This window comes from Ictidomys tridecemlineatus, chromosome 7 (genome assembly GCF_052094955.1).
Source record: "Ictidomys tridecemlineatus isolate mIctTri1 chromosome 7, mIctTri1.hap1, whole genome shotgun sequence".
In the NCBI taxonomy this organism is placed as follows: domain Eukaryota; kingdom Metazoa; phylum Chordata; class Mammalia; order Rodentia; family Sciuridae; genus Ictidomys; species Ictidomys tridecemlineatus.
Window position 1 is genome coordinate 1,155,645 of NC_135483.1, and position 23,513 is coordinate 1,179,157.

The 23,513-nt window shown below is 50.5% G+C and overlaps 1 protein-coding gene across 3 annotated transcripts; it reads right to left on the reverse strand.

The window, feature by feature from the left end:
• Positions 1-2,232: 2,232 nt before the first annotated feature.
• On the reverse strand, positions 2,233-19,539 carry Znf623 (zinc finger protein 623). Of its 3 annotated transcripts, XR_005737638.2 has the most exons (3): positions 19,386-19,539; positions 11,888-13,662; positions 2,233-2,800 (listed from the first exon to the last, which is right to left on the reverse strand). XR_005737638.2 is itself a non-coding variant. In XM_005316085.5 (2 exons), the coding sequence occupies exon 2, from the start codon at positions 13,587-13,589 to the stop codon at positions 12,090-12,092; it is 1,500 nt and encodes a 499-aa protein (XP_005316142.1). In that variant the 5' UTR covers positions 13,590-13,662; positions 19,386-19,539; the 3' UTR covers positions 10,208-12,089. The 3 variants fall into 3 exon arrangements, 2 of the variants coding, with proteins under 2 accessions (XP_005316142.1, XP_021579327.1); XM_005316085.5 differs by lacking the exon at positions 2,233-2,800 and having other exon boundaries at positions 10,208-13,662; XM_021723652.3 differs by lacking the exons at positions 2,233-2,800; positions 19,386-19,539 and adding an exon at positions 19,166-19,361 and having other exon boundaries at positions 10,208-13,662.
• Positions 19,540-23,513: the final 3,974 nt, after the last annotated feature.

A 23,513-nucleotide genomic window follows, 5' to 3' on the forward strand; every position in this document is an offset into this window, starting at 1 on the left:
GCCGGACAGGCCCCGCCCCCAGAGCGGGAGCACGCCCGCCGGACAGGCCCCGCCCCCAGAGCGGGAGCACGCCCGCCGGACAGGCCCCGCCCCCAGAGCGGGAGCACGCCCGCCGGACAGGCCCCGCCCTCCAGCGCCCGGGCCGGCCGCGCGCTCTGGCTAGAACACGTCCTTCCAGTTCAGAGCACGCCTGGCATTGGGGCGTCCATTCCCTGGATAGTGAGGTCCCCGGCCACGTGCACCTGTCCGCGGACCCCTTCCACCCGCCTTCTGGATTGGCTGTGGCTCTCTCCTGAGCCTGCTGGGGGATATTTTTTACTTTTACCGCAAAATACACCGTCGTAACCTTTCTTAATGTGAAGTGGAAGTGTTCAGTACCTTCACGCCGTACCTAGTGTGTTGAGTCTCAAAACTTCTGCAAAACAGAAGGCCCGGGCCGCGCAGAGCTCATGCCTGTGATCTCAGTGACTCCGGAGGCAGAGGCAGGAGGGTCCCAAGTTTGAGGCCCGCCAGGACAACGTAGCAAGGCCCTGTATCAATATAAAAAGGGCTGGGGGTGCAGCTCCCTGGTAGAGCGCCTCTTGAGTTGGATCCCCATTAACCTACAGGAGATGTACCCTGTGAGTGCAAGAACGGGGTCTTCAGAGGCCCCACGCAGAAGAACGCAAGATCGCCACAGCCAGAACTGGTCAGAAGCCACCGGCGGGAACCCAGGGAGTGTGATCACAGTGGGAAGCGTGGTTTGCATTTTTGTTTTGGTATTAGGGATTTTAACTCAGGGGCGATTCACCACTGAGATACAACCCCAGCCCTTTTTATTTTTATTTTGAGACAGGGTCTCATTAAGGACCTTGATAAGTTGTTGAGGCTGAACTTGAACTTACACTTGTAATTCCTGTGTCAGCCACCAAGTCACTGGGATTACCGGTGTGTGCAACCGTGCTGGACTGCGAAGTGTTCTGACAAATTTCAGACCTTATGCAGCACAAGAGAATTCACGCAGGAGACTTCCACCTGTGAAATGAATACGGGAAGGCCATAATTCTAACTCAGTCATTACTACATAGATGCAAATCTTTATTGGAAAGAAACCACAAGAATGTGCTGACTGGGTTGCTGCACCAGGATTCCAGGTTCCCCATGCCAGAGGACAGGCTCTGACGTGGCCTCCTTTGCAGACCACACCTCGGTGTGCTGCAGGCAGAGCCCTGGCCACCCTCCCACAGGAGGATGGGGGGTGGAGGCCCCTGTGGCAGTGCCTGTGCACCCGGCGGTGGGTGGCAGCCATCGGAGAGCATGTGGTAGCTCACACCGAAGTTTAGTTCCTCTGACAGTTCAAGGAAGAGCAAATTCAAACTGAATAAATAGGAAGGCAGGTCTGGGGTTGTGGCTCAGTGGTACAGTGTTCGCCTAGGATGCATGAGGCACTGGGTTCTATCCTCAACACGACATAAACATAAAAAATAAAGATATTGTGTCTAGGGGCTGGGGATGTAGCTCAGTTGATACAGTGCTTGCCTTGCTTGCACAAGGCCCTGGGTTCAATCCCCAGCACCACCACCACCACACACACACACACACACACACACACAAAGATATTGTGTCTACCAAAAAAAAAAAAAAAAGAAAAGAAACAAGAAGGATTCATACCTTGTTGGGCCCAAAATTGTCTTAGATAGTAAATTTATAAAAACAGACAGTTGTCAACTAAAACCTTCTACATTGAAGCTGCCTGTGGGCCCAAGAAAATGAAATAAGAAGCCTGGCATAATGAGCACACCTGTAATCCCAGCAGCTCAGGAGGCAGAGGAAGGAGGATTGCAAGTTCAAGGTCAGCCTTGTCAATTTGGCAAGACCCTAAGTAATTTAGTGAGACCCTGTGTCAAAAAAATAAAATAAAATAAAATAAAAAGGGTTAGGGATATGGCTTAGTGGTAAAGCACCCCCTGGGTTCAATCCCTAGTTAGTTCAAAAGAAAAAAAAAAGTAAGATAGTAAAAGAAGAAAATAAGAAGATGAATCAAGTAGAAGTGCTAGCTGTTTAATGAGAAGTGTGTGCATTTGTAGAGGTGTCCCAGCCCACATTGGTGCCACCTCCTTGTTCGCATGTCAGGGTTACCACTGAACATTTGAGGCTGGGCGTGATTGTTGGGATATCAGCTCGCCTAGCATCTGGCATGTCCAGGGCCTGGCTTCAATCCCCAGGACCAAAGTGAACAAATGAAAGAACTAGTTGAACTTTACAAAGTTTTTATTACCTTCCAGTTGAAAGTTGGAGGTGAGGATGTGTATGTATGTAGGCATGTATATGTACATGTGTACATATGCATGTATATACATCACAGTTTAACTGAGAAATACATGCTAAAGAATAGTCAACGGAAGAGGGTTTTTTATTAAAATGCCCAATTATATTGCACAACTAACAAATTACTAAAATATAAATTGTTCAAACAGGAAATGTCTCCCTGGGCTGGTGCCCCTGTGGGTGCTGATGCAGGACAGGTGCTCTGCAGGCCAGGCACATCCTGGGAATGTGATGATAAGCTCATGTGGCGCTGCTTACAGGTGTGCAGGAGGCAGCTGTGAGCCTCTCAGGGCAGAACTTGAGGGTGTGCTGGCAGATATATCAAATGCTGTGACTGGCAGAGGCTCCACAGGTGACATTTACACTCCAGACGATAAGCCGGCCCATTGGTGCACACCTGTAGTCTCAGCTACTCAGGATGCTGAGGCAGGAGAAGTACTTGAGGCTCTTACAGGAGTTAGAAGTCAGTGTGTGGAACACAGCAAGACCCCATCTTGATAAAGTAAAAAAATAAAAATAAACTGTAGAAGATAGAAGAAAACACTTTTCATGTTGTTAGACAATGGGTTTTAATTGTTATGCTTAGAATGGTATTTAAACAGAATGCCTGGAGATGCAGGAGGCTCTGAACTGAGTTCAGAAGCGTAACACCACTCTGTGACCTGAGGGAAAACGTGGAATTAGGAAGCCTTAGCTGCACACCACTACTGAAACTGCATCCTGACGTCCCTGCAGCCGGGGCCAGGACACCTGGGGTTCTCTCAAGTCTCATCTCAGTGAAGTGTTCCAGCAGAGGCAGCACAAGGGCTGGCCACTGCCTCACACAGAAAATAGGTGCCTGTGGAAAAGACCACTATTCTTTCCAAGACCCAGGTTGCTACAAACTCACGGTTTTGTGTGCAGGTCCAATCAGGAGACAGAAATATGAAGAAGGAAGGTCTAACACACAATCATTGGCCCTAATGTAATTGTCTTTGGAGGTCAAGAGAACCATAAAGACCCAGGGCTGAGAATTGTGAGGAGGGCCTCGTGAGGACCACCGGGATCAGGCTCCGACACCAGAATAGGTGGTTCCAAGTTGTGCTACTCAGTAGATGCAGAGACGCTTCCCAGAATGGCCCAGGTAGAGCTGGTCAGCAGTTGATGAGCAGTACCCCCAGGTGCACGTGGGCCACGGAAGGTGGACAGGGAACCCTGCTAGTGTTACGGTGTGAACTGATCAATATAATCAATAAGTCATAGTTATAGGTATAAGGCAAGATAGAATAAATAATCAACATGCAATGGACATAAAGACTACAGAAATAAGGTAAGATAACATAGAAAAGTGATAATAAGATAAGTTCATCAGGAATAAGCCTACGTAATAGTAGAAGAATCCTGTAACTGTAAAACATAGGATTTAAGTCACAGGATGTGTCAGTGTGTCAGCATAGTTATAAATAAATATGATCAAATTGATTAACATAGGAATTTGATCTTGTAGCCGTGCATAGGATAAAGGACATAGGGTTTATAGATATTAAAACAACAGATGAAAATGTGTGTAGTTTTAAGCAGGCATCAAATAAGTCACTAGTACTGAGTGTGTACAGCAATTGCTCTGGTAGAGACTCATTAGTCACTTGCAACAATTCCCACCTTGTTGGGATTACAGGAACAGGGTCACTGTAGTCATTTAAGTAAAATGATGTGACTATAGAAACTCCGTCTTAGTTTGTCACTGTCCTGTGAAGAGAGAACTGCATGACCCATTTCTAGGAAACAGAAACGAAAGCTGTTTTCTTATTTTAAAAACTTGTTTTTCTGCACTTTGTACCCCACACCCTGAGCCCTACTCAGGATGCTGCCTGGGCATGGGCATGGGGAGCTACACCCTGGGTGTGAGTGCCCTTGGGGGTCTACGTGACTTTGAAGTAGATTCTTGTCCCGCCAACCCCCACCCAAGTTCAGGGGGTGACTGTCTAGCACCTGCTTGAGCCCAGGACTGTGGTCATCTCAGGCGCAGAGCTCTGCATTTTTAGCTTCTGTTTATCGCTCGCTTGCTGACTGGAGTCCTGCCCAGAGCCCACGGTCCCATTATCAATGTTTTAATTTCTGTGATAAGCACGTCACTGAGTTGGGGTTTTGTGCTTTCTCCTTGGGTGGACAGGAAGCTGCTGTCCTCCCACAGAGCTCGAGTCTCTGCGGTGGGTGGCAGTCCCTGGCCAGGTAAAAAATAAACTCTCTTTTGATTTGAAATTCGGACTCTGTGTTTTCTGGAGCGGCTCCCGTGAGGCCAGGACAGGCAAGCAGGAATCGCCCGCGGGGGTGCTCACAGCTGAGGCTCACAGCTGAGGCTGGGCGTCCATGTGAGCCTGAGTGACTGTGCCTGTGGAGGGACAGCTGAGGCTCGGGTGAGGGCTGCTGGAGGCCCTCGACAGTCGCTGTCTTGGCAAGAGCAGGGAGCAAGCGGAAGGAAGCAGAGGACGGGGAGAAGTGGCTTCCCTGCAGCGGCTCTCCTGCGTGCCTGCCGGCAACATTTAGCAGTGTCCAGACCCGAGAGAAACACCCCCAGTGCAGCCCTTTTCACGGAGTGGGCAGTGAAGAATGCACTGGAGCTGAAAGATGGGTGGACGCGAGATCCCAACCTCCGTCTGGCAGCACCGTGCCCAGCACTCGTCCTTATTCTGATGCGCCAAGCGGCTCTTCCAACACTCCTGAAACAGCACACACCATCTTTCCTCACTCAGGAGAGAACGTGGGTCTCTTATTTACACAGAATACAGATGACCACTTGTGTGTGAATGAAACTGAATACAGACTTTGGGAAACCTGCCTGTGAGAGGCTGAACTGTACCCTCACCGACTCATGCTGAAGTCTTGACCCTGCTGGCTCAGCTTGTGACTGTATTCAGAGATTAAGAATTTGCAGAGAAGGCTGGGGATGTGGCTCAAGCGGTAGCATGCTCGCCTGGCATGCGTGCGGCCCAGGTTCGATCCTCAGCACCACATACCAACAAAGATGTTGTGTCCGCCGAAAACTAAAAAATAAATATTAAAAATTCTCTCTCTCTCTCTCTCTCTCTCTCTCTCTCTCTCTCTCTCTCTCTCTCCCTCCTCTCTCACTCTCTCTTAAAAAAAAAAAAATGGGTGTTAGGTTGGGCCCCTTCCAGTTTGGCTTATGACCCTTAAGTAAGGAAACCTGGATGCAGAGAGAAATGCCTGTGTAGACACAGAAAGTGCAAGCCCAGGAGAAAACAAGACTTCTGGCGATTTCACCTCAGATTTCTGGCTTCCAGGACTGTGAGATGTTGGGGACCGCAAATCAAGTCAAGATGGCACCTGGCAGTTTGCCAGGAGGAGTGGTTTGTGAGGCAACGCCATCGAGCCATTAAGTTGGTGGAGATTCTTTATTGGCTGATTGCCATAACTGGATGATGCTAATTGAGTCAAGCTGTGTGTAATCAGTTAGGTATATATACCTCTGCTGTTTTGCAATAAGGAGGCTACATTGAGTTCCCGTTTCAACCTTCAAGTCGCTTGTCACCTCCCGGTTATTGTGTCCAGTGGGAGTGCGGCAGTGAGAAAATGCCTGTAGTTGGCAGCATCGTTTATGGCAGTATGAGCTGCTGCAAGGCCTGGGCTGCAGTGTGGCCGTGGAGTCCTGGAAGCAGGCGCAGCCTGGAGGTGGGGGGCCCTCCCTGGAGCAAGGTCTGCTTCCACCCAGCCACAGGAGAGAAGCCAACCCCGGGCAGTCAGGGACTGAAAGGAAGTGAGGACAGCGTCCTCCCTCTGGGGCTGGAGAAGGGTGAGCAGGTGCCCGGGTAGTGTGAGGCTGGCCATCACAGCCGTAGTGGACCAAGGTTTTGCTGGAGGCACATGGCCAGGGCCCACTGCAGGTCTGAGTAGCTGCAAGCAAGCACTGATTTCTGCCCCAGGTCCAACAGAGGCCACAACTCAGACTGGGAGTAGATTCTGGAGACAGTAAACGTGATGTGGAGGGTGGTAGCACAGGGGTGTTCCCGGAGGTGTCGGCCCTGGCCCTCAGCGAAGTCCACAGACCTGTACTGCAGCCCTCCTGTGAGCAGTGAAGGCCACCAGGACTTACCATATGAAGGGGAGTCCCCCTTCTTCCAGGAGGGCTGCCTTGGGAAGGAATAGCCTACTGTGATCTGGAAGGGCAGCTGGACTGCTGGCCCAGGTGCTTGGGAGAGGTGGCTTGGTCTCCTCTGCATTTGGACCTCCTCCCACCACAGCATCCTGCCCCGTGCACCCTGGAATCTGCCTGGGCTAGGTGACCACTGCTCTTGCTGACAGGGCCACTCTTCTGCTTAGAGCCACCTGGCGGCTTTCAAGGCCTTCATCTACAGCTAGGCAGCCTGTGACCACAGCCTCCCGCCATCAGCCCCGGGAGCTGTGCCCGCAGGGCTCCTGCACCCGCTGCTCTCTACCGGGTAAGATGGAGTTCCAACTTGCTGTTGCATGTTCAGCTCATGAAAGTACAGGATGCCCAACCAACCGTGGAAATGGGGAGAATCACCTTATTGTTTCCTTTAAGTCTGTGCCTTGTGGCATTTTCTGTGGTGACCCTCACTCCACCCACATCCCCTCCCCACCTCCGGCTCCACTAGGCACCCTGTGGGCAGAGACCACCAATACCCTCGTGGAGCCTCCCACGCTCACGATGCATGCCCCCAGGGAGCCACAGTTCTGTCGGGCTCAGGACCTGGTGTGGCTGACTGGTTCCCAGGGGATGAGAGCAGGAGGGTCCTGTCCTCCAGGCCACACGCCCATCTTCCCACAGGCTGAGAAAGGCAGTGAGTGGTGCAGACTGCCCGGGACAACCTCCCCCCACCCTGCCCTGTGAGAAATGGACGCACTCCTGGATTCTGCCCACTAACGGGGTCAGCAGTTTCTGCCACTGGCAGTGAGCAGGAAGCTGAGGAGAGAGACCTGGTGGACTGGTGATCGCCGTCTGTGTAGCACAGACTTGTAGGAAAACTGAAGGGGTTTTTGGTTTTTTTCTTTTTAATGTGGTGCTGAGGATCGAACTCAGTGCCTCACATATGCTAGGCAAGTGCTCTGCCACTGAGCCACAACCCCAGCCCCTGAAATTCAAATTTAATTGGGTTCCATTTGACGGGTGCTCTACCCACCAGAGCCTCCTGAGTAGCTGGGATTACTGGTGTACACCACATCAGCTAAGAGGGAATTTTGTTTTTCCTTTTTTTCTGCAACAGGGATTGAACCCAGAGGTTCTTAACCACTGAGCCACATCCCCATTCCTTTTTTGAGATAGTGTATCACTAAATTTCCTAGGGTCTTGCTAAATCCTGAGGCTGGCCTTGAACTTGCAATCCTCCTGTCCCCACCTCCCAAGGACTACATGGTGCATCGCCACACCCAGTGGCTGGGAGGGAGACTTTAAGAGAGAAAAAAGTCATCAAGAAAACAATTCTGCCAGATGTATAATCCCAGAGACTCTGGAGGCTGAGACAGAAATATCAGAAATTTAAGGCCTGTCTCGGAACTTATTGAGACCATGTCTCAAAATAAAAACTTAAAAGGGTTAGGGATGTGGCTCAGTGGTAGAGCACCCAGATGGACAAATGGACACAATCCTGAAGTGGGAGGAAATGAAAAGAAGGAAATCACGATTCCAAAAGTTTACACACCCAAAACCAGAGCTGACAAAACGGAATTATAACTCATGAATCCAACTCTGAGTACATTACTGGGAGAAGTGCCGAGTAAAGCAAATGAGTAGTGGGGAAGAAAACCAGAAAGGACAAAGGAAACATGAGTTAGACTAGCAAACAGCTTGACCTGATCAACATTCACAAACACCAACAGGCAAACAACGGCAGAAGGCATATGCCCTCAAAGGCAAACTACGTTCCTTGCCACAATAGAAGCCTCAAACTTAAAAGAACTGAGCTGGGCACCGTGGTGCACACCTGTAATCCCAGTGACTTGGGAGGCCGAGGCAGGAGGATCAAAGTAGGACAGCCTCAGCAACTCAGCGAGACACTGTCTCAAAAATCACAAAGTGCTGGAGACATAGCTCAGTGGCAGAGTGCTCCTGGGCTCAGTATGGGAGGGACAAAATGGAAGAACTTTGGTATGCAGAGTTCAAGAGCCAAAAAAGTTAGGGTTGTTAAAATGCCGATTATCCCTACACTGATCTACACAACACAGGATTTGACAAATTGACACTGAATTTTGTAGGAAAATGCAAAGCACCTAGAATAGTCAAAACAATCTTGGAAAAAAATAAAAATGAACAACTTCCAATACCTGTTATAAAACTATGTGAATCAAGTACCACATTGAGCTAAAGCAGCAGCCACTCGCACATGACCCTAAAGCTTTCCAAAGGTAGAGAAGCTCACTATATGGGAAAGAAGTCTCCCAACACAGTGCAGACACAGCAGCTGCCCACGTGGGCGAGAGCCTGACCGCACACTGAAAATGAGCTCCAGGAGGTCGGGGACCTAACTGCAGCAGCCAAAATGGTCCACGTTCCACTTCAGCCACATAAGAAAACAGCAATGGCCTTAAGCAGGCAAACATTTTTTGTTTGTTTTTCAGCCTAGAAATTAAACCTGGGGTGCTGTATTACTGAGCTACACCCCAGCCTTATTTTTTTTTAAACAGGATTTCACTAAATCGGCGAAGCTGGCCTTGAACTTGAGATTCTCCTGCCTCAGCTCCAGAGTTACTGGGATTACAGGTGTAGGTCACTACACCCAGCAGCAAATATTTCTTAAAAATCATTAATTAGCTAAAAAAGATTCTGATAGGGCTGGGCTCACAGCTCAGTGGTGGAGCGCTTGCCTGACATGTGTGAGACACTGGGTTTGATTCTCAGCACCACATATAAATAAATAAATAGAAGACTCCAATAAGTTAGGTTTAATAAAAAAGTTTTTAAAAATCTGTCCAGGTATAGTGGAGGACACCTGTAATCCCAGCTACTTAGGAGCTTGAGGTAGGAGGAGCACAAGTTCAAGGCCAGCTTCAGCAACTTAGGGAGACCCTGCCTCAAAACAAAATATAGAAAGGCCTGGCGCCACTCAGGGGTGGAGCTCCCTGAGTCAATCCCTAGCACAAAAAGCAAGAAAGACAACCCAGGGCTGGCGATGTGGCTCAAGCGGTAGCGCGCTCGCCTGGCATGCGTGCGGCCCGGGTTCGATCCTCAGCACCACATACCAACAAAGATGTTGTGTCCGCCGAGAACTAAAAAATAAATATTAAAAATTCTCTCTCTCTCTCTCCCCCTCTCTCACTCTCTCTTTAAAAAAAAAAAAAAAAAAAAAAAGAAAGACAACCCACCTTAAACATGAGCAAAAAACACGGACAGACACATCACAAAAGATGATGCAGACAGGCACTGGGCACCGTTCAGCAGGCAAATCAACCCTGACCCCAGGCGAGATGGTGACAGCACCAACGTTGGCAGGAAGAGAAGACGGGTCACCAGGAGACTGTTGGGATTTCCCACCAAAACACGTTCATGGCAATGGACTGTTTAGTACACCCCATATTTATGCTGAAATCCCAACCCCCCAAGTGGTGGTATGAGGAGGTGAGGCCTTTGAGATGATCAGATGTCCAGGGCAGAGTCTTCCCAAATGAACTGTGAAAGGCCGGAGAAAACTCCTTGTTCTTCCTGCCGTGGGGGTTACAGGACACCCACCTATGGAGGAGGACCCTCACCAAATCTGCCTGCACTTGACCTTGTACTTCCCAGCCTCCAGAGCCACAAGAAATGAATTCCTATTGTTCTTAAGCCCTCCCAGCTCAGAGTGTTTTGTTACAGCGCCTGAATGAACAATTATCTTAAAACTTGGCAATAGAAGCTGTAGGTATTCACCCAAAAGAAAACCCCATGTGCAAATAAATAAATTTACACAAATGTTCATAGCAGTTTTATTCTCCCTCCACCTGCCCTGGTACTGGGGATGATCCCCGGACCTTGAGCATGCTAGGCAAGCACTCCACCACTGAGCTACATTCCCAGAATTCCCAGCAATTTTATTTTTAAGAGCCCAAAGTGGAAACTCAAATTTCCAATAGATGGATGAATAAACAAATGACAAATTTTCCATGCAGTGAAACACCACTTGACAAAGACTACCACTAAAACACAACCTGTTGAGTCTAAGGGACAAGAGTATGCACTAGCAACAGAAGTGAACACACTTCCGTTTCCACACATCACCGGCTGCGCTCATGTGGGTGGGGCTCTAGGACAAGCAACACTGACCTTCACTGACACAGTGGTCACTGGGGCTGGGCTGGAGCTGGCTGGCAAGGGCAAGTGGAAACTTTTGGATGAAAGACGTCTTTTTAATTGTGGGGGTGGTTACACAGGTGTGGGGATTCCCTTGTCCCGGTTAAAGTGGCCAGTAATGCCCCTTTCTTGACTGTCTGCAACATCAAGTGATGGCATTTTCCAGGAAGTGGACTCTGTGTACAGTCTGTTTAGAATGGCCCGCCCCTTCAAGGCTTCCAGGGTCCCTAGAACGTGTTAAGAGCTCAAACTGTGTCCTTCTGGGCGAGAGTTGTTCTGTACCACCTCAGAGCCAGCTGCTGTTCACCATGGACTGAACTTCCCGGTTCCGACAGCCCAACCACATGGCAATCCTGTCTGCTGTCCCCTGGGATTCCCTCCCCCAGGTCATTTCTCCTCCTCTAGCTGACAAGCACCCACTGCCCTCTCTGGAGCAGCTAAAATGTCCCTCCTCTGTGAAGCCTTCCAGATCCATGAGACAGTAACAGTCTCCTTCTTACCTAAGGTCCTACAGGACCCAGAACACTCTTCTATTTCGACACACCAGTCATACACCACATCTGTCCTCCCCACTGCATTCAGTGGCTTTGGGATGGACAGTGCCTTACTCGTTTTTTCCATTATCTAGGATTATTCTCTTTAGACCTCAATATATTTTTTTCAAATGTCACAAATGACAATGTGAGCAAGGAAATGACAGAAGACAAATTAATCCTGGAGCTGCTAGGACACAAGAGAAGACACCTCCAGCACAACAGATCACACTGGTGCCAGATGAACAAAGCATATGCTAACATTAAAAGTGGCAATAAGTCAACGCCTATTACACCCAGATCTGGGGGTGCTTTTTATTGCCATGTGCCAGACACTGGGGACACATAAAGGATCTGAGTGTGAGGGGAGAGAATTCGTGATTCTGGTACATCAAAGAAGTACAGTAGCAGAGAAAGCACTGAGCCAGAGAAGCACGGAGCCTGCTTGGCTAAGCACCAGGGAAACTCGGCTTAATGTGACGCCTGAGGAGCCTCGCACCGTGATCAGGAATCAGCAGGGCAAGGAAGACCCTTCAAAGAACAGAGGCGGAAACAACCTGGAGAACATGGGAAATAGCATGTATCACCTGCCTGGCCAGAAGCTGAGTGGTCAAGGAGCAGAGACCTTAGGACGGGGCAGGGCTGGTTCTGAGTCTCGCTCTTCAGTCTTTCTGATAGGTAACTCTCTCTTGAGTAACAGGATTAGACACTCAGCTGTGCACTTAAACGACTTAGCTCAAGTGTGGGTTATGATTGTGAGGAAACCTACCTTTTCTTGAGACGACCTTCCCACCCTGAGCCCACCCCAGCTCAGGCCAGCCACCAGGTTCTTCAGTTCTCCTGCCCTGATGGCAGTCCACTCCAAAACCAGGCTGTCTAGATCAAGGAAACTACACATCCCACTCTCACAAGTCACATGAATGCTAAGTCCACCCATTACCAAAGACCACTCCCAGAGCCAGAGTGATCTTCTATACACTGTCTGCACAATCCCCCTGTCCTGTGGCTCTCTTAGCCAAATGCATGGGGGCCTCATCCAGAGAAAGGCCCTCCTGGTGCACAAAGTCTGGGGGCGGGGCACAGCCCTTCCCATGCTGACTATACTCGTAGAGCTTCTCCTCCGTATGCATCTTCTGGTGCTGAAGGAAGTTTGACCTCTGGATGAAGCCCTTCCCACAGAAGCTGCACACATAGGGCTTCTCTCCAGTGTGGACAATCTGGTGCAGCAGCAGCTTGGAGCTCTGGATGAAGGCTTTCCCACAGTCTTTGCATTCAAAAGGTCTGTCCCCAGTGTGGATCTTCTGATGTTCTGTGAGGTGGGCCTTCTGCAGAAAAGCCTTCCCACACTCTTTACATTCATATACCCGCTCACCAGTGTGGATTTTCTGGTGTCGGATAAGGTAGGAACTCAGAAAGAAGGCCTTCCCACACTCGTTACACTCATAGAGTTTCTCCCCAGTGTGGATTCTCTGATGCTGAGTGAAGTTGGACGTCTGGCTGAAACGCTTCCCACACTCATTGCACACATACGGCCGTTCTCCAGTATGAATTCTCTGGTGCTGAATAAGCTTTGAACTCCGAATAAAGGCTTTCCCACACTCACTGCACTCAAAGGGCCTCTCTCCAGTGTGAATCCTCTGATGCTCAACAAGGTCCGAGCGATGGCGGAAGGCCTTCCCACAGTCTCTGCACTCGTACTGCCTCACTTCAGTATGCACCTGGTAGTGCCGAATGAGGCTCGAGCTCCTGATGAAGGACTTCCCACACTCGTTGCACTCATAGGGCCTTTCTCCTGTGTGTATTCTCTGATGGCGAATGAGTAAGGAGCTCTGACTGAAGCCTTTCCCACACTCTTTGCACTCAAAGGGCCTCTCTCTGGTGTGAACCCTCTGGTGCCGCAGCAAGTCGGAGCTGTGACAGAAGGCTTTCCCACACTGAGCACACTTGAAAGGTTTTTCTCCCACGTGCACTCGCTGATGCTCAATTAGGTCTGCATAGTGGATGAAGTCTTTCCCACACACATTGCACACACCGAGTCGGTCTCCAGTGTGGACCCTCTGATGCTCAGGGAGCTGTGGGGTCTGCCCAGAGCCTTTCCCACAGTGATCCCATGTGTAAGACTTCTCCCCAGTATGAGAAATCCGATGCCTAATTAGGTCTGAATTAAAAGGGAAGCTTTTACCACAAATATCGCAAGGATGTGCCTCCCCTTCTATGAGCTCCCTCTGAAGTATAAGAATGTTTGAGTTCAGAACAGTGTCTCTTCCTGACTTAACGCACACCTGGGCTGTCTCTCCTGTTTGGATTTTCCAGTGGGTCACTGTCACCTGCCTGAAGTCCCCCTCCTGTGAGGGAGGACTCTCCAGGCTCTGCCCTTCTGGGTTTCTCAATAGCTGCCCTAACCTGGCTTCCTGGACTTCCCCAGATTCAGGGGCAGGGGGCTCCATCACTGTCAGTTTGTCTGACATCATATTATGTGAATTTTCATCCTCAGGAATTCAAGTTTCAAAGTCAATCTTCTTGTTACCAGCTCCTATGCAGAATCTGAAACGACAGAAAAAGATCATCTTTCCCTTGGTTAACAGGAAGGTGCTGAAGCAGGTGCAAGACTCAGCTCAGACGCTGCAAGTGGGAGAGGAAGAGTTTCCTCTGCCCACACTCCCAACCCTCCTCCACTATGTGTGCTCATCTCACCCACCAGCCACCTCCATGTAGAAAGGCTTCTTTGTAGGTCCACCTCCGACACGTCCAACTCCAGGACAGGGGGTTCTGTGGTGAGGACCCCTGGTGACCCTTGGTATGCTCTGGGTGGGTCGCAGAGGGTAGGAATATGGCTGGAACTCTAGTCAAAAGTCAAGATGTATATTCCTGAACTATTAAATGCATCAACCCGACCTTCTCTTCACTGTCTCTCTTTCCTTCCGGTGCGGCCTTCTGTCCTCACCCAGTAAGGACTCCAGGCTCAGCGTACTGCAGCCACTTGGCACTCCCTCCTGTACAGTCACTACATCATTTCACACAGCTGCCCCGTTCATCCCGAGATTCACATCCACACTCCAACCAACCTCATATCAAATGTATTTAAAATGTAAAATTGTGTATGGGACATACGCAAACATTTTTCTTGCATTATTCCCTCAAAAAATATAGAATAACTATTTGCATGTGTTAAGTATAAATAACATGAGGTGATTTAAAGTATTTGGAGGTTATTCATAGGCTACAGCAAATACGATGTTACACACAGGAACTAAGTATATCCACCCGTTTTGGCATCTCCAGAACCTAGGGATGCCTGTACAGTAGCCTCTTCATATAATCCCAATTCCCCTGCCCTTTCACACCTACCAGCTGGTGTGGGACCCGGCTCTGGTCACATTTAGCTTGCCTGCTGACCTGTGGGTGTGCTCGTACTGCCTGGGGACCGAGAGCTGCCAGAATGCTCTACACTCCCTTGTGCTTCCTCTAAAATCATGTCCATCACTCTCTTCTGACCTTTAGGTGATAACCTGGCTCCTCCTCTTCAATGAGAAACGGTAAGCAGTGGGACAGCATGTCCACTCCCCCACCTACCTCTTGCTCTGTGAAGTTGTCCTTGACCCAACTGGAGTTCCCCAGTCATAATTCACTTCCTCTCTGCAATCTAATCCCATGATCCCTCCAGCCCACCATTGCCACCAGGACACAGCAACACAGTTTTCCACCCACCTAAAAACCTTTGTCATGTGCCTATACTCCTACTCACTGGGAAGGCTGAAGCAGGAGGATCACTTGAGCCCAGGAGTCTGGGACCAGCCTGGGCAGCACAGTGAAACACTGTGGTGCACACCTGTAATCCCAGTGGCTCAGGAGGCTGAGACAGGAGGATCATGAGTTCAAAGCCAGCCTCTGCAATTGTGAGGTACTAAACCACTCAGTGAGACCCTGTCTCTAAATAAAATATTAAAAAGGGCTGGGGATATGGCTCAGTGGTAAGTGCTCCTGAGTTCAATCCCCGATACCAAAAAAGAATAAAAACAGGTGGGATATGGTGGTTCACAGCTATAATCCCAGATACTCAGAAGGTTGAGACAAGAGGGTCTCAAGTTTGAGGCCAACCCAGGCCACTCAGTGAGACCCTGTCGCAAAATAAAAAGTAAAAAAGTCTGGGATGTAGCTCAGTGGTAAAGCACATAAGCGTTCAATCCATAGAACCACATAAACAACCACCAAAACACACCCCCCACTTCCTAACTCTATTCTCTCCAGCTCCACCCGCGCTCTCCCCTGCAGCCACACAGGGTCACGGCGCTCATTTCTCCACCTTTTCCTCTTCACTGGACTTCCTCCAGCACTCTCACCCTCGCAGCCCACCTCGTCAGCTCAGTGGGCCCGGCCATGGATGCTCACGCAACTCAATCCCTGTCCATACCTGCCAGCTACTGACTTGCCCCTCTGGAGGCCACCCTGTCAATGGGCTTCTTGGACAACCTCTCCCGACTATCCCTTTCTGACCATAACTCCCTCCTGGTGTCCTCTGACCATCTCCACCCTCCCATACACTAAGCTCAGTGCTCAGATCTCCTCTCCATCTCCACAGCCTCTGAGGAGACAGACCCATCCACTGAAGACGACACGCACTTCTACCTACAGCCTGGCTCTCTCCCCGCTCCCGCACCTGACAGCTCCCAACCTGATGCCCGCACTTGGATGCGCTCAGCTTCTCAAACTAATGGGTCAAACTTCAGAACAGAGGTTGCTCTTCCCATCTGCCCCTTCTGTAGCGAGGCCACATTACTTCATCTGTTCAGACCAGACTGCAATCCGGACTCCCTGCTCTTCCACTGACATCGCAAGTCCAACCCATCAGCAGACCTGCAGGCCAGGCCTGCACACTGCTGAAGGCACCTGACAGTGTCTCAAATGTCAAATGCCATCCTCCATCCCCACTTGTCACCACACAGGTGCAACAGCCTCCTAACTCCATATTTCTTCTTTTCCATCTTCTATATAGCAGCAGAAGGAGCCTTTAAAAGCATGAATCAGCTGTCAATCTCCTACTCAAAAACTTTCAGGGCTCTTGCACCCCCACTATGTCAGAGACAGCATTCTGCCCCAAGTAGGTAAGATGAATCTGCAAAACAAAACTGGTCAGTGACCAGGCCTTCAGGCCAACCTCTTCCCCCTTCCTGAGCCAGCGGTTTCCAGGGCATGTGTTCTGCTCTGCTCCTCCACGCCACGAGTTTTAAACAGGGAAGTCTGGCAACAGATCTAACTGGCATTCAGTCTCCTGGTCACTGACTAGTAAAGTGACTCTTTGTGCTTTGTGTGCCTCACTCTTGTGCCAACTGCTTCAGGACCCAGGAAAGGGATTGTGTCCTCATGCTCTGGCCACGCAGTGCTGAGCACTGGACTGGCATCACCTCATGCAACCCTCAGAGGGCACCATGTACTCCACTATTCACAGAGGAAACAGAATAAGAAAAAAGTCACCCAAGGTACCAAGCCAACAAGGGCAGCTAAGGCTAGGATCTAAGGTACCAAGCCAACAAGGGCAGCTAAGGCTAGGATCTAAGGTACCAAGCCAACAAGGGCAGCTAAGGCTTGAATCCCAGTCTGCCGGCCTCCACACCCATTTCCTCATGGAGACTGTTTTCTTTCCTAAGTGTGATGTCACTTTTACAGATATTTTGCTGAGATATCAGGTAGGATTAGTATTATGACCTCATCAATTAGCAAGACCCTGTCTCAAAATATTAAATAAGGGGCAGTGGGTGCAGTTAAGTGGTAGAGTATCCCTCGGTTCGATCCCCAGTACCAGGAAAATGAGGGAATGAATTAGGAGTAGGAATGTGGTTTCTTGGCTGTTCTAATCAGTAATACATTGATTTTTCTTCCCCCGTGTACTTGGGATTGAACCCAGGGACTCTACCACTGAGCTACAACCCCAACCTTTTCATTTATTTATTTATTTTGAGGGGTACCAGGGATTGAACTCAGGGGCACTTGACCACTGAGCCATATCCCCAGCCCTATTTTATATTTTATTTAGAGACAGGGTCTGACTAAGTTTGAGTTGCTTGGCACCTTGCTTTTGCTGAGGCTGGTTTTGAACTTGAGATCCTCTTGCCTCAGCCTCCTGAGCCACTGAGATTACAGTCCTGCACCACACCAGGCTTTTTTTTTTTTTTTCCCCAGTACTAGGGATTGAACACAGGGACACTTGACCACTGAGCCACATCCTCAGTCCTATCCAGCTCTATTTTGTATTTTATTTACAGACAGGGTCTTACTAAATTGCTTAGAACCTCACCATTGCTGAGGCTGGCTCTCAATCCTCCTGCCTCAGCCTCCAGAGCTACTGGGATTACATCCAATGTATACCACCATGCCCAGTTTTTTATTTATTTTTAATTTTGAGACAGGGTCTGTGCTGAGTCTGGCCTCAAGTTTATGATCCTCCTGCCTGAGTCACTGGAATTATAGGCAGGCTGCCATTACACCTGACCTAACTGCTAGTTTAAAGTGACAACACATCTGGCAACAATCTTCTGTGTGTCTACAAGAACACAGTTTAAAACCATGTGCCTGACAAAGGTTTTCATATATTTTTTTAACTTCATAGGAAGTTCTTAAATAGAATATACCTTTCTTTAAACAAACATATTTCAAAATCAACAATCTTAAGTTTCTACTTAGCTCCTTTTTCTGTGAATATAAGTAAAATTAAATCAATACTTTTTCCTTTAAAGAAACTTGAGTGAAATAAATAATAGTAAAACTATGCCAGGTTTCTGAAACAACATGACCTTTTTCTGTTACAAAACATGGAATCTACTGGAAGAAGCATCACAGGAATGGTATAAATGCACAGTGATGCTGTGTATCAGCAGCAGTGACCGTGACTCTGGGGTATACTGGGGTGTTCCTTATGGCACTAGAAGTTCAGCCTTCACATCTGCACTGGTAAAGGGGCATTCCAGCTTTGGTTCTCAGTAATTTACTGCTTGAGGCCCACAGAAAGAGCAGGATGGTTTGCTAAGCTTCGGCCCTGGCAGTGCACATGCTGCAGCAGTGGAGGCCCCAAGTGTGTGACAGTCGGCAGGCAAGGTGCACTTGTTTTGCATGTTCTCTTCAGAACCTTCCAAGGGATTCAAGGAACTGACTTGTTCAAGGTCAAAGAGAAGCAGAACCACCTGCTAGCTGCTCTCTCTGGCTCCTCTTCTCCCTCTTCACTATAAGGCCACTGTTTTCTGACCCTAGCAGCTGCTCTCAGGGTTCTCCCAAGGAAAACAGAAAAAAAACCCTCCCTTTCCTGACAAACCCAGTGTTCTTTCACCAGCACTGTCCACCAGCCCAAACAGCACCCACAGCTTCCTGAACTGTTTCAATGACACCACAGTGTTCTGTGTCTCTTTCCCTGAGCTAGGGGTCTTCCATTTTCAGCTGGGCTAATAAGTGTCCTACGGATTTCCCAGCTCTGCCCTCTCTCCTTATCACCTGCTGGCTGTTCCAGAAACAGCAATCCATCCCAGAACTCCAGGAGAGGCCAGCACAGGTGATGAATGTGAAATCCCTCCCAGCACCTTCCATAAGATGAATGCCCTGGTTATGACAACCGTGAAAGCACCGATGTAATGTCACCGGAATGACAGGGACAAAGGCCTCCTCTCTGTGGATAGGGAGAGCACGGTATTGCCTGAAGACTCATTTCTCAGATCCTAGGTAGACATAAGACATTAATACTCTGGGGAACCGCAGGCACACACTCGGGTCCCGAGGACCCTTGGATCATGGTGCAGCCAGTGTGTAAAGAGGATAAAACGTGCCTGGCATCAGCAGAGACACCACTGGGGCTCACAGACTTCTAAGAGAAAAGGAAGTTTCCAGGAAAATGGAGACAGCACAGCCAACCACCTGTCCCCACGTGGGGTTTCTTGCAGCTGACTCAGACCAAGCTTCATCTCCGCCTCTAACCCCAGCAGCACAGAGGTACCGGCCATGCATCTCCAGCGGAGGCCGCAGGGAGGGAGACAGGGTCAGAGGCACAAAGCAGCGACGCTCGCACCTGCACCCGCAAACGCCTGGGCAGCCCATCTCGGAGCGGCTCAGAGGCCGGGTGGCACCTCGGCGGCCTCGCGGAGCGGGGCAACGCGCCTGGCATTACGCAGGAAGCTCTGGGGGGACGAGACGGCCGGCTTGGGCGCCGCCGCCGCGGCCCCGGGAGACCGGCCCGCCTTGGCTGGGCCGGACCCCGCCCGGCCGCGAGCCCTCAACACGCCACTCACCCGGCGCCCGGCGGCGAGAGGACGGCGCGCGCCCGACGCCGTAGCCAGGCCGCCCAGCCCTCGACCCCGCAAGCAGCCGACAAAGCCCGCACGACGGCCCGCAAGCCGCCACCGGAAGTCATCCGAGATCCCGCCCTGAGGACTTCCGGGAACGCTCTAGGCGCTCTAGGAGCCGACTCCCTCTCGGTGGTGCGGACTTCCGGCCAGTGGGCCGGGATGGCGGGGGTCGGGATCTGGGCCGCGGCGCAGCGCGGGCCGGCGGGTGGATCGCTGGCAGGTCCGTGAACCTCTCCCGCGGCAGGGCTGGCCTCCGGGAAATCCCGGGTGGTGTGGGTCTCTCAGACTTTGGTCATCGCCCCCTGAAAATGTTGGGGAGCAGCGAGCTGCAGCGAGAGGCTCACCCCCAGCCCCAGCGAGGGCCGAGGGTTCCGCTGTCCAGCGCTGAGAACCGCCCGGGTCTTGGCGCGCAGGGGATCCGGGGGCCGCCGGCCTGCAGGAGACCAGCCTGAGACCCAGGCGACCCTAGGCAGAACCCAACATGTAGTTCCAGCCAAGAGGCCCCTGAGCCCTCTTTTCTAGAGCACTTTTCTAAAAGCACTTGCGGTTATGAATGGGATCTTTTACAGCCAGCGAGGTCTCCATTCCTTTGAATTAGGTTCGATCCTCAGCAATAAAGACAAATAAATAAAGGTACTGTGTCTACAACTAAAATATATAAAATGAAAAAAAGGAGGGCTGGAATTGTGACTCAGTGATAGAGCGCTCTCCTAGCATGCACGAGGCAGTGGGTTCGATCCTCATCACCGTATAAAAATAAAAAACGAATTGTGTCCACCTAAAACTAAAAATAAGTAAATTAATTAATTAAAAGGAGTAGGGTTTGGGTCAGTGGTAGAGCATTGCCTAGCACTTAGGAAGCCCTGGGTTTGATCTCCAGCTTGGCAGGACAAAACAAAAACCTGGAACAGGCAGCCAGTAAGAAGGCAGGGAGGGAAGCCTTGGGTTGCTGCTGCCCTCCCCACCCTTGTGGCTGATTCAGGTTGTGGAAAACATTGAGGAGCCCAGCTCTGGACCAGTGTCAGAAGCTCCACATAGGAACCGAGTGCCCCTAGCCTTGAGCGATGAGAATGTGGAGATGTGGCAAGCCAGCCATGGGCGGTGTGTGTGTGTGTGGACTCTGAGCACTGAGCCCACAGGGTGGACAGACCCGATGTTGTCCCTCTGCCTGGGCCTGGCTCTGCCATGATCCCCACACAGCTCATGAGATGGGCATGGCCTTCCTAGATGTCAGTCAACCTGCTGACAGGAGACATCAAAAAGCTAGACTCAACCCCCTGAAACCTGACCCTTTGCCTCATTTGAATGGCTTCTCCCCAATAAAAGGGTTCAGCACATGTTCTCTCTTTTCCACAAACCTGTAAAGTCAGAGGAGGCATCTCAGGACCCAAAGAAAAAGGTCTCTCTGTCTCTTGTGTGGTTATTTGATGTAGCCCAGTTCCCCTGGAGTGACCCTGAGTGATAAGTTGTGGAACACGTCAGGTGTTTTAGAAATCATTCCTCACTCCCCAACAACCCCATAGGAGAAGCTGTTCCGGAACGTCGGAGGGAGAGACCACACAAGAGACTTACTTCATGCAATTGGCAAAAGGGGATTTATTGGGGATCCATTCCAGCGCGCTGGGACTCTGTGCCCACTCAAGAAGGGAGAGCAGCCCAGAGCCCAGAGCAAAGGTCAAGCAGAGCTTAAGTACACTTTTTGGAGAGGGCGGTGGGCTTTGCATACATCAGAACAAATCATCATGAGGCGCGGGAAAATTGAACAACAACTCTGAGACATGATTGGCACATTCATTGGCGGGAACAGCTCGGGCAGGGGTGATTGGTCATTCCTAAGCGGGGTACACATTCAAACTGATTGGTTCGGGCCCTGTGACAAACTGCACAGGGCCCTAGGCTAAATGGCTAGTAGGGTGTTGTCTTAACTATCTCAGGAATCTGGGTGTAACAGAGGAACTCAATAATACCTAATCTTTTACATTTTAATTCAAGCCTTCCAGCTTAGAAACTTTACCCTTTCAATTTCAAGGATCAAAAACCCCAAACCAGCCAGGCACAGTGGTGCATGCCTGTAATCCCAGTGGCTTGGGAGGCTGAGGCAGGAGTTCAAAGCCAGCCTCAGCAAAAGCGAGGCACTAACCAACTCACTGAGACCCTGTCTCTAAATAAAATACAAAATAGGTCTGGGGATGTGGCTCAGTGGTTGAGTGCCCCTGAGTTCAATTCCTGGTACCAAGAAAAGAAAACCCAAACCAAGAGAAGACAACTCCTGAGCAGGTCATGAGAAGTTGGAGGTGGGGATGCTCCTGGTTCTGCAGGGCCTCGGGCTCCAGTGATGTCATCAGCAGTGGGGTGAAAGCATTCAGCCCGGGTCTATCCCGACATCCAGCTCACTGGCCGTACATGCTGTGTCCCACTGGTTGACCATTACCCAATCACAATCCCTTCCTAGGGAGCCCCTGCTTGTGCTGAAGGTGGCAGCTCTGGGCCCAGATCTGGTCCTGCCACTTCCTTATCAGACGGCTGGCTGGGCATAATACTGAGCCCTCATGCCTCAGTTTCCCATAGCAATGGCATCCCAGGGCTGCTGAGGCCTGCCTCACTGTCTGCTTCACCACCACAGCATCTCCAGGGCAGGAGGGAGGTCTCCTGGGCCAGGCTGCCTGCTTTCCCCAAGTCATTTCCTGAATAGGCTCCCTGCTTGTGGCAAACAAGAAGGGTGGATGTGTCCACTGTTAGGTCTTCCAAGTTGGGGGCCATTACCAAAAGGCAGAAACGAATGTTGAGCAGGAAGATCTCGGATGTCCAGCCAGTGGGGTCTGGGCTTGGGCAGCCTACCCAGTGGAGCACGGAACTAACCTCTGGGTCTTTCGGGTCCTTCTAGTGACTGTGGGCACAGAGCAGTGGCGAATGTCAGATGCCCATAAGTCAAGGAGCCTAGGGACAGGCAGAAGGCCAGCATCCACACTGCTGCCTGGTAGCCCCCCGCCTGCATGTGGCTCAGTGCCTGAGGGTGTGGTGGCTGCTATTGCCTTGTGACTGGTTTGCAGAGCAGCACTTCACAGTTAGGCCTTCCACAGAACACAAGTGCTCATGGGTCATACAGAGCTGTTCCCAGTCTGGCTGGGCACAATTCAGGAGCCACTTGTCAAAAGAAACGAACTTTATTTTTAGAACCACACGCCAAACAAAACAGCTCCTCAGGAAAAACCCTCAGAGCCCAACTGCCACCACCAGCTTCCCACAAGCCTCTCTCCCCACCACAAGCCTCTCCACCTCCCACAATCCTCCTGCTCTTGAGGCAATTCGCTGGATCGCGTGGGTGGAGCCAAAATAGTCCCCCAATGAGCAGCTCCGAGGTCTGAAAGGGCAGGGAAACAGCCCAATGAGGATCACCGCAGAGGAGCCAATCAGCTAGATGTTGCTGGGGCCACTGTGAGCCAATCATCAGCCGGCAGCTGGAAGTTTGCTGGGGCCCCTTCGGCTGTGGCTCTCAACAGGTCATACAGCACTCAGAGCTGTTTTCTCTCATGCTGCTGAAGTCTCTGCTCCAAACTCTTCCACCCATAGTGTGCTGACACTTGCCAGCCTCCTTTCCAAGTGGCACAGGAAAGGGGACCTGGGAGATCTGGCAGGCTGTAAGCTATGGTCTCCAAATACTGGAGCTTCTGGCCACCTGCGCTATAGACATTAAATCCATCAAGTAAATTCAAATTCAGCTCCTGGCTTACACCAGCCACTTGATGGTGATGCTTGGATACTGTTTTAGCCACACAGATTCTGAATGTTTTCTTCTGGAGATGGATGGTACCCATCTCCAGACCCCCACAAGCTTCATCAACATGCCAGACCCCTGCCCTCACTAGGGCTTACCTCCCCCCTTCCTCCTGCACCCGCAGCAGCTTCCACTGCATTTTCAAGAAGATCTCATTAGCTTGATGTTATTGGTACAGTCACTCTAGACCTCTCTGTAGACCTATTGTGACAGGACACCCAGCCCGAGGTCGACCGTGCGTGTGTGCTCTGCACTTCCCATAAGAAATGCTCACTGCTTTCAGTCCACCTTTTCCT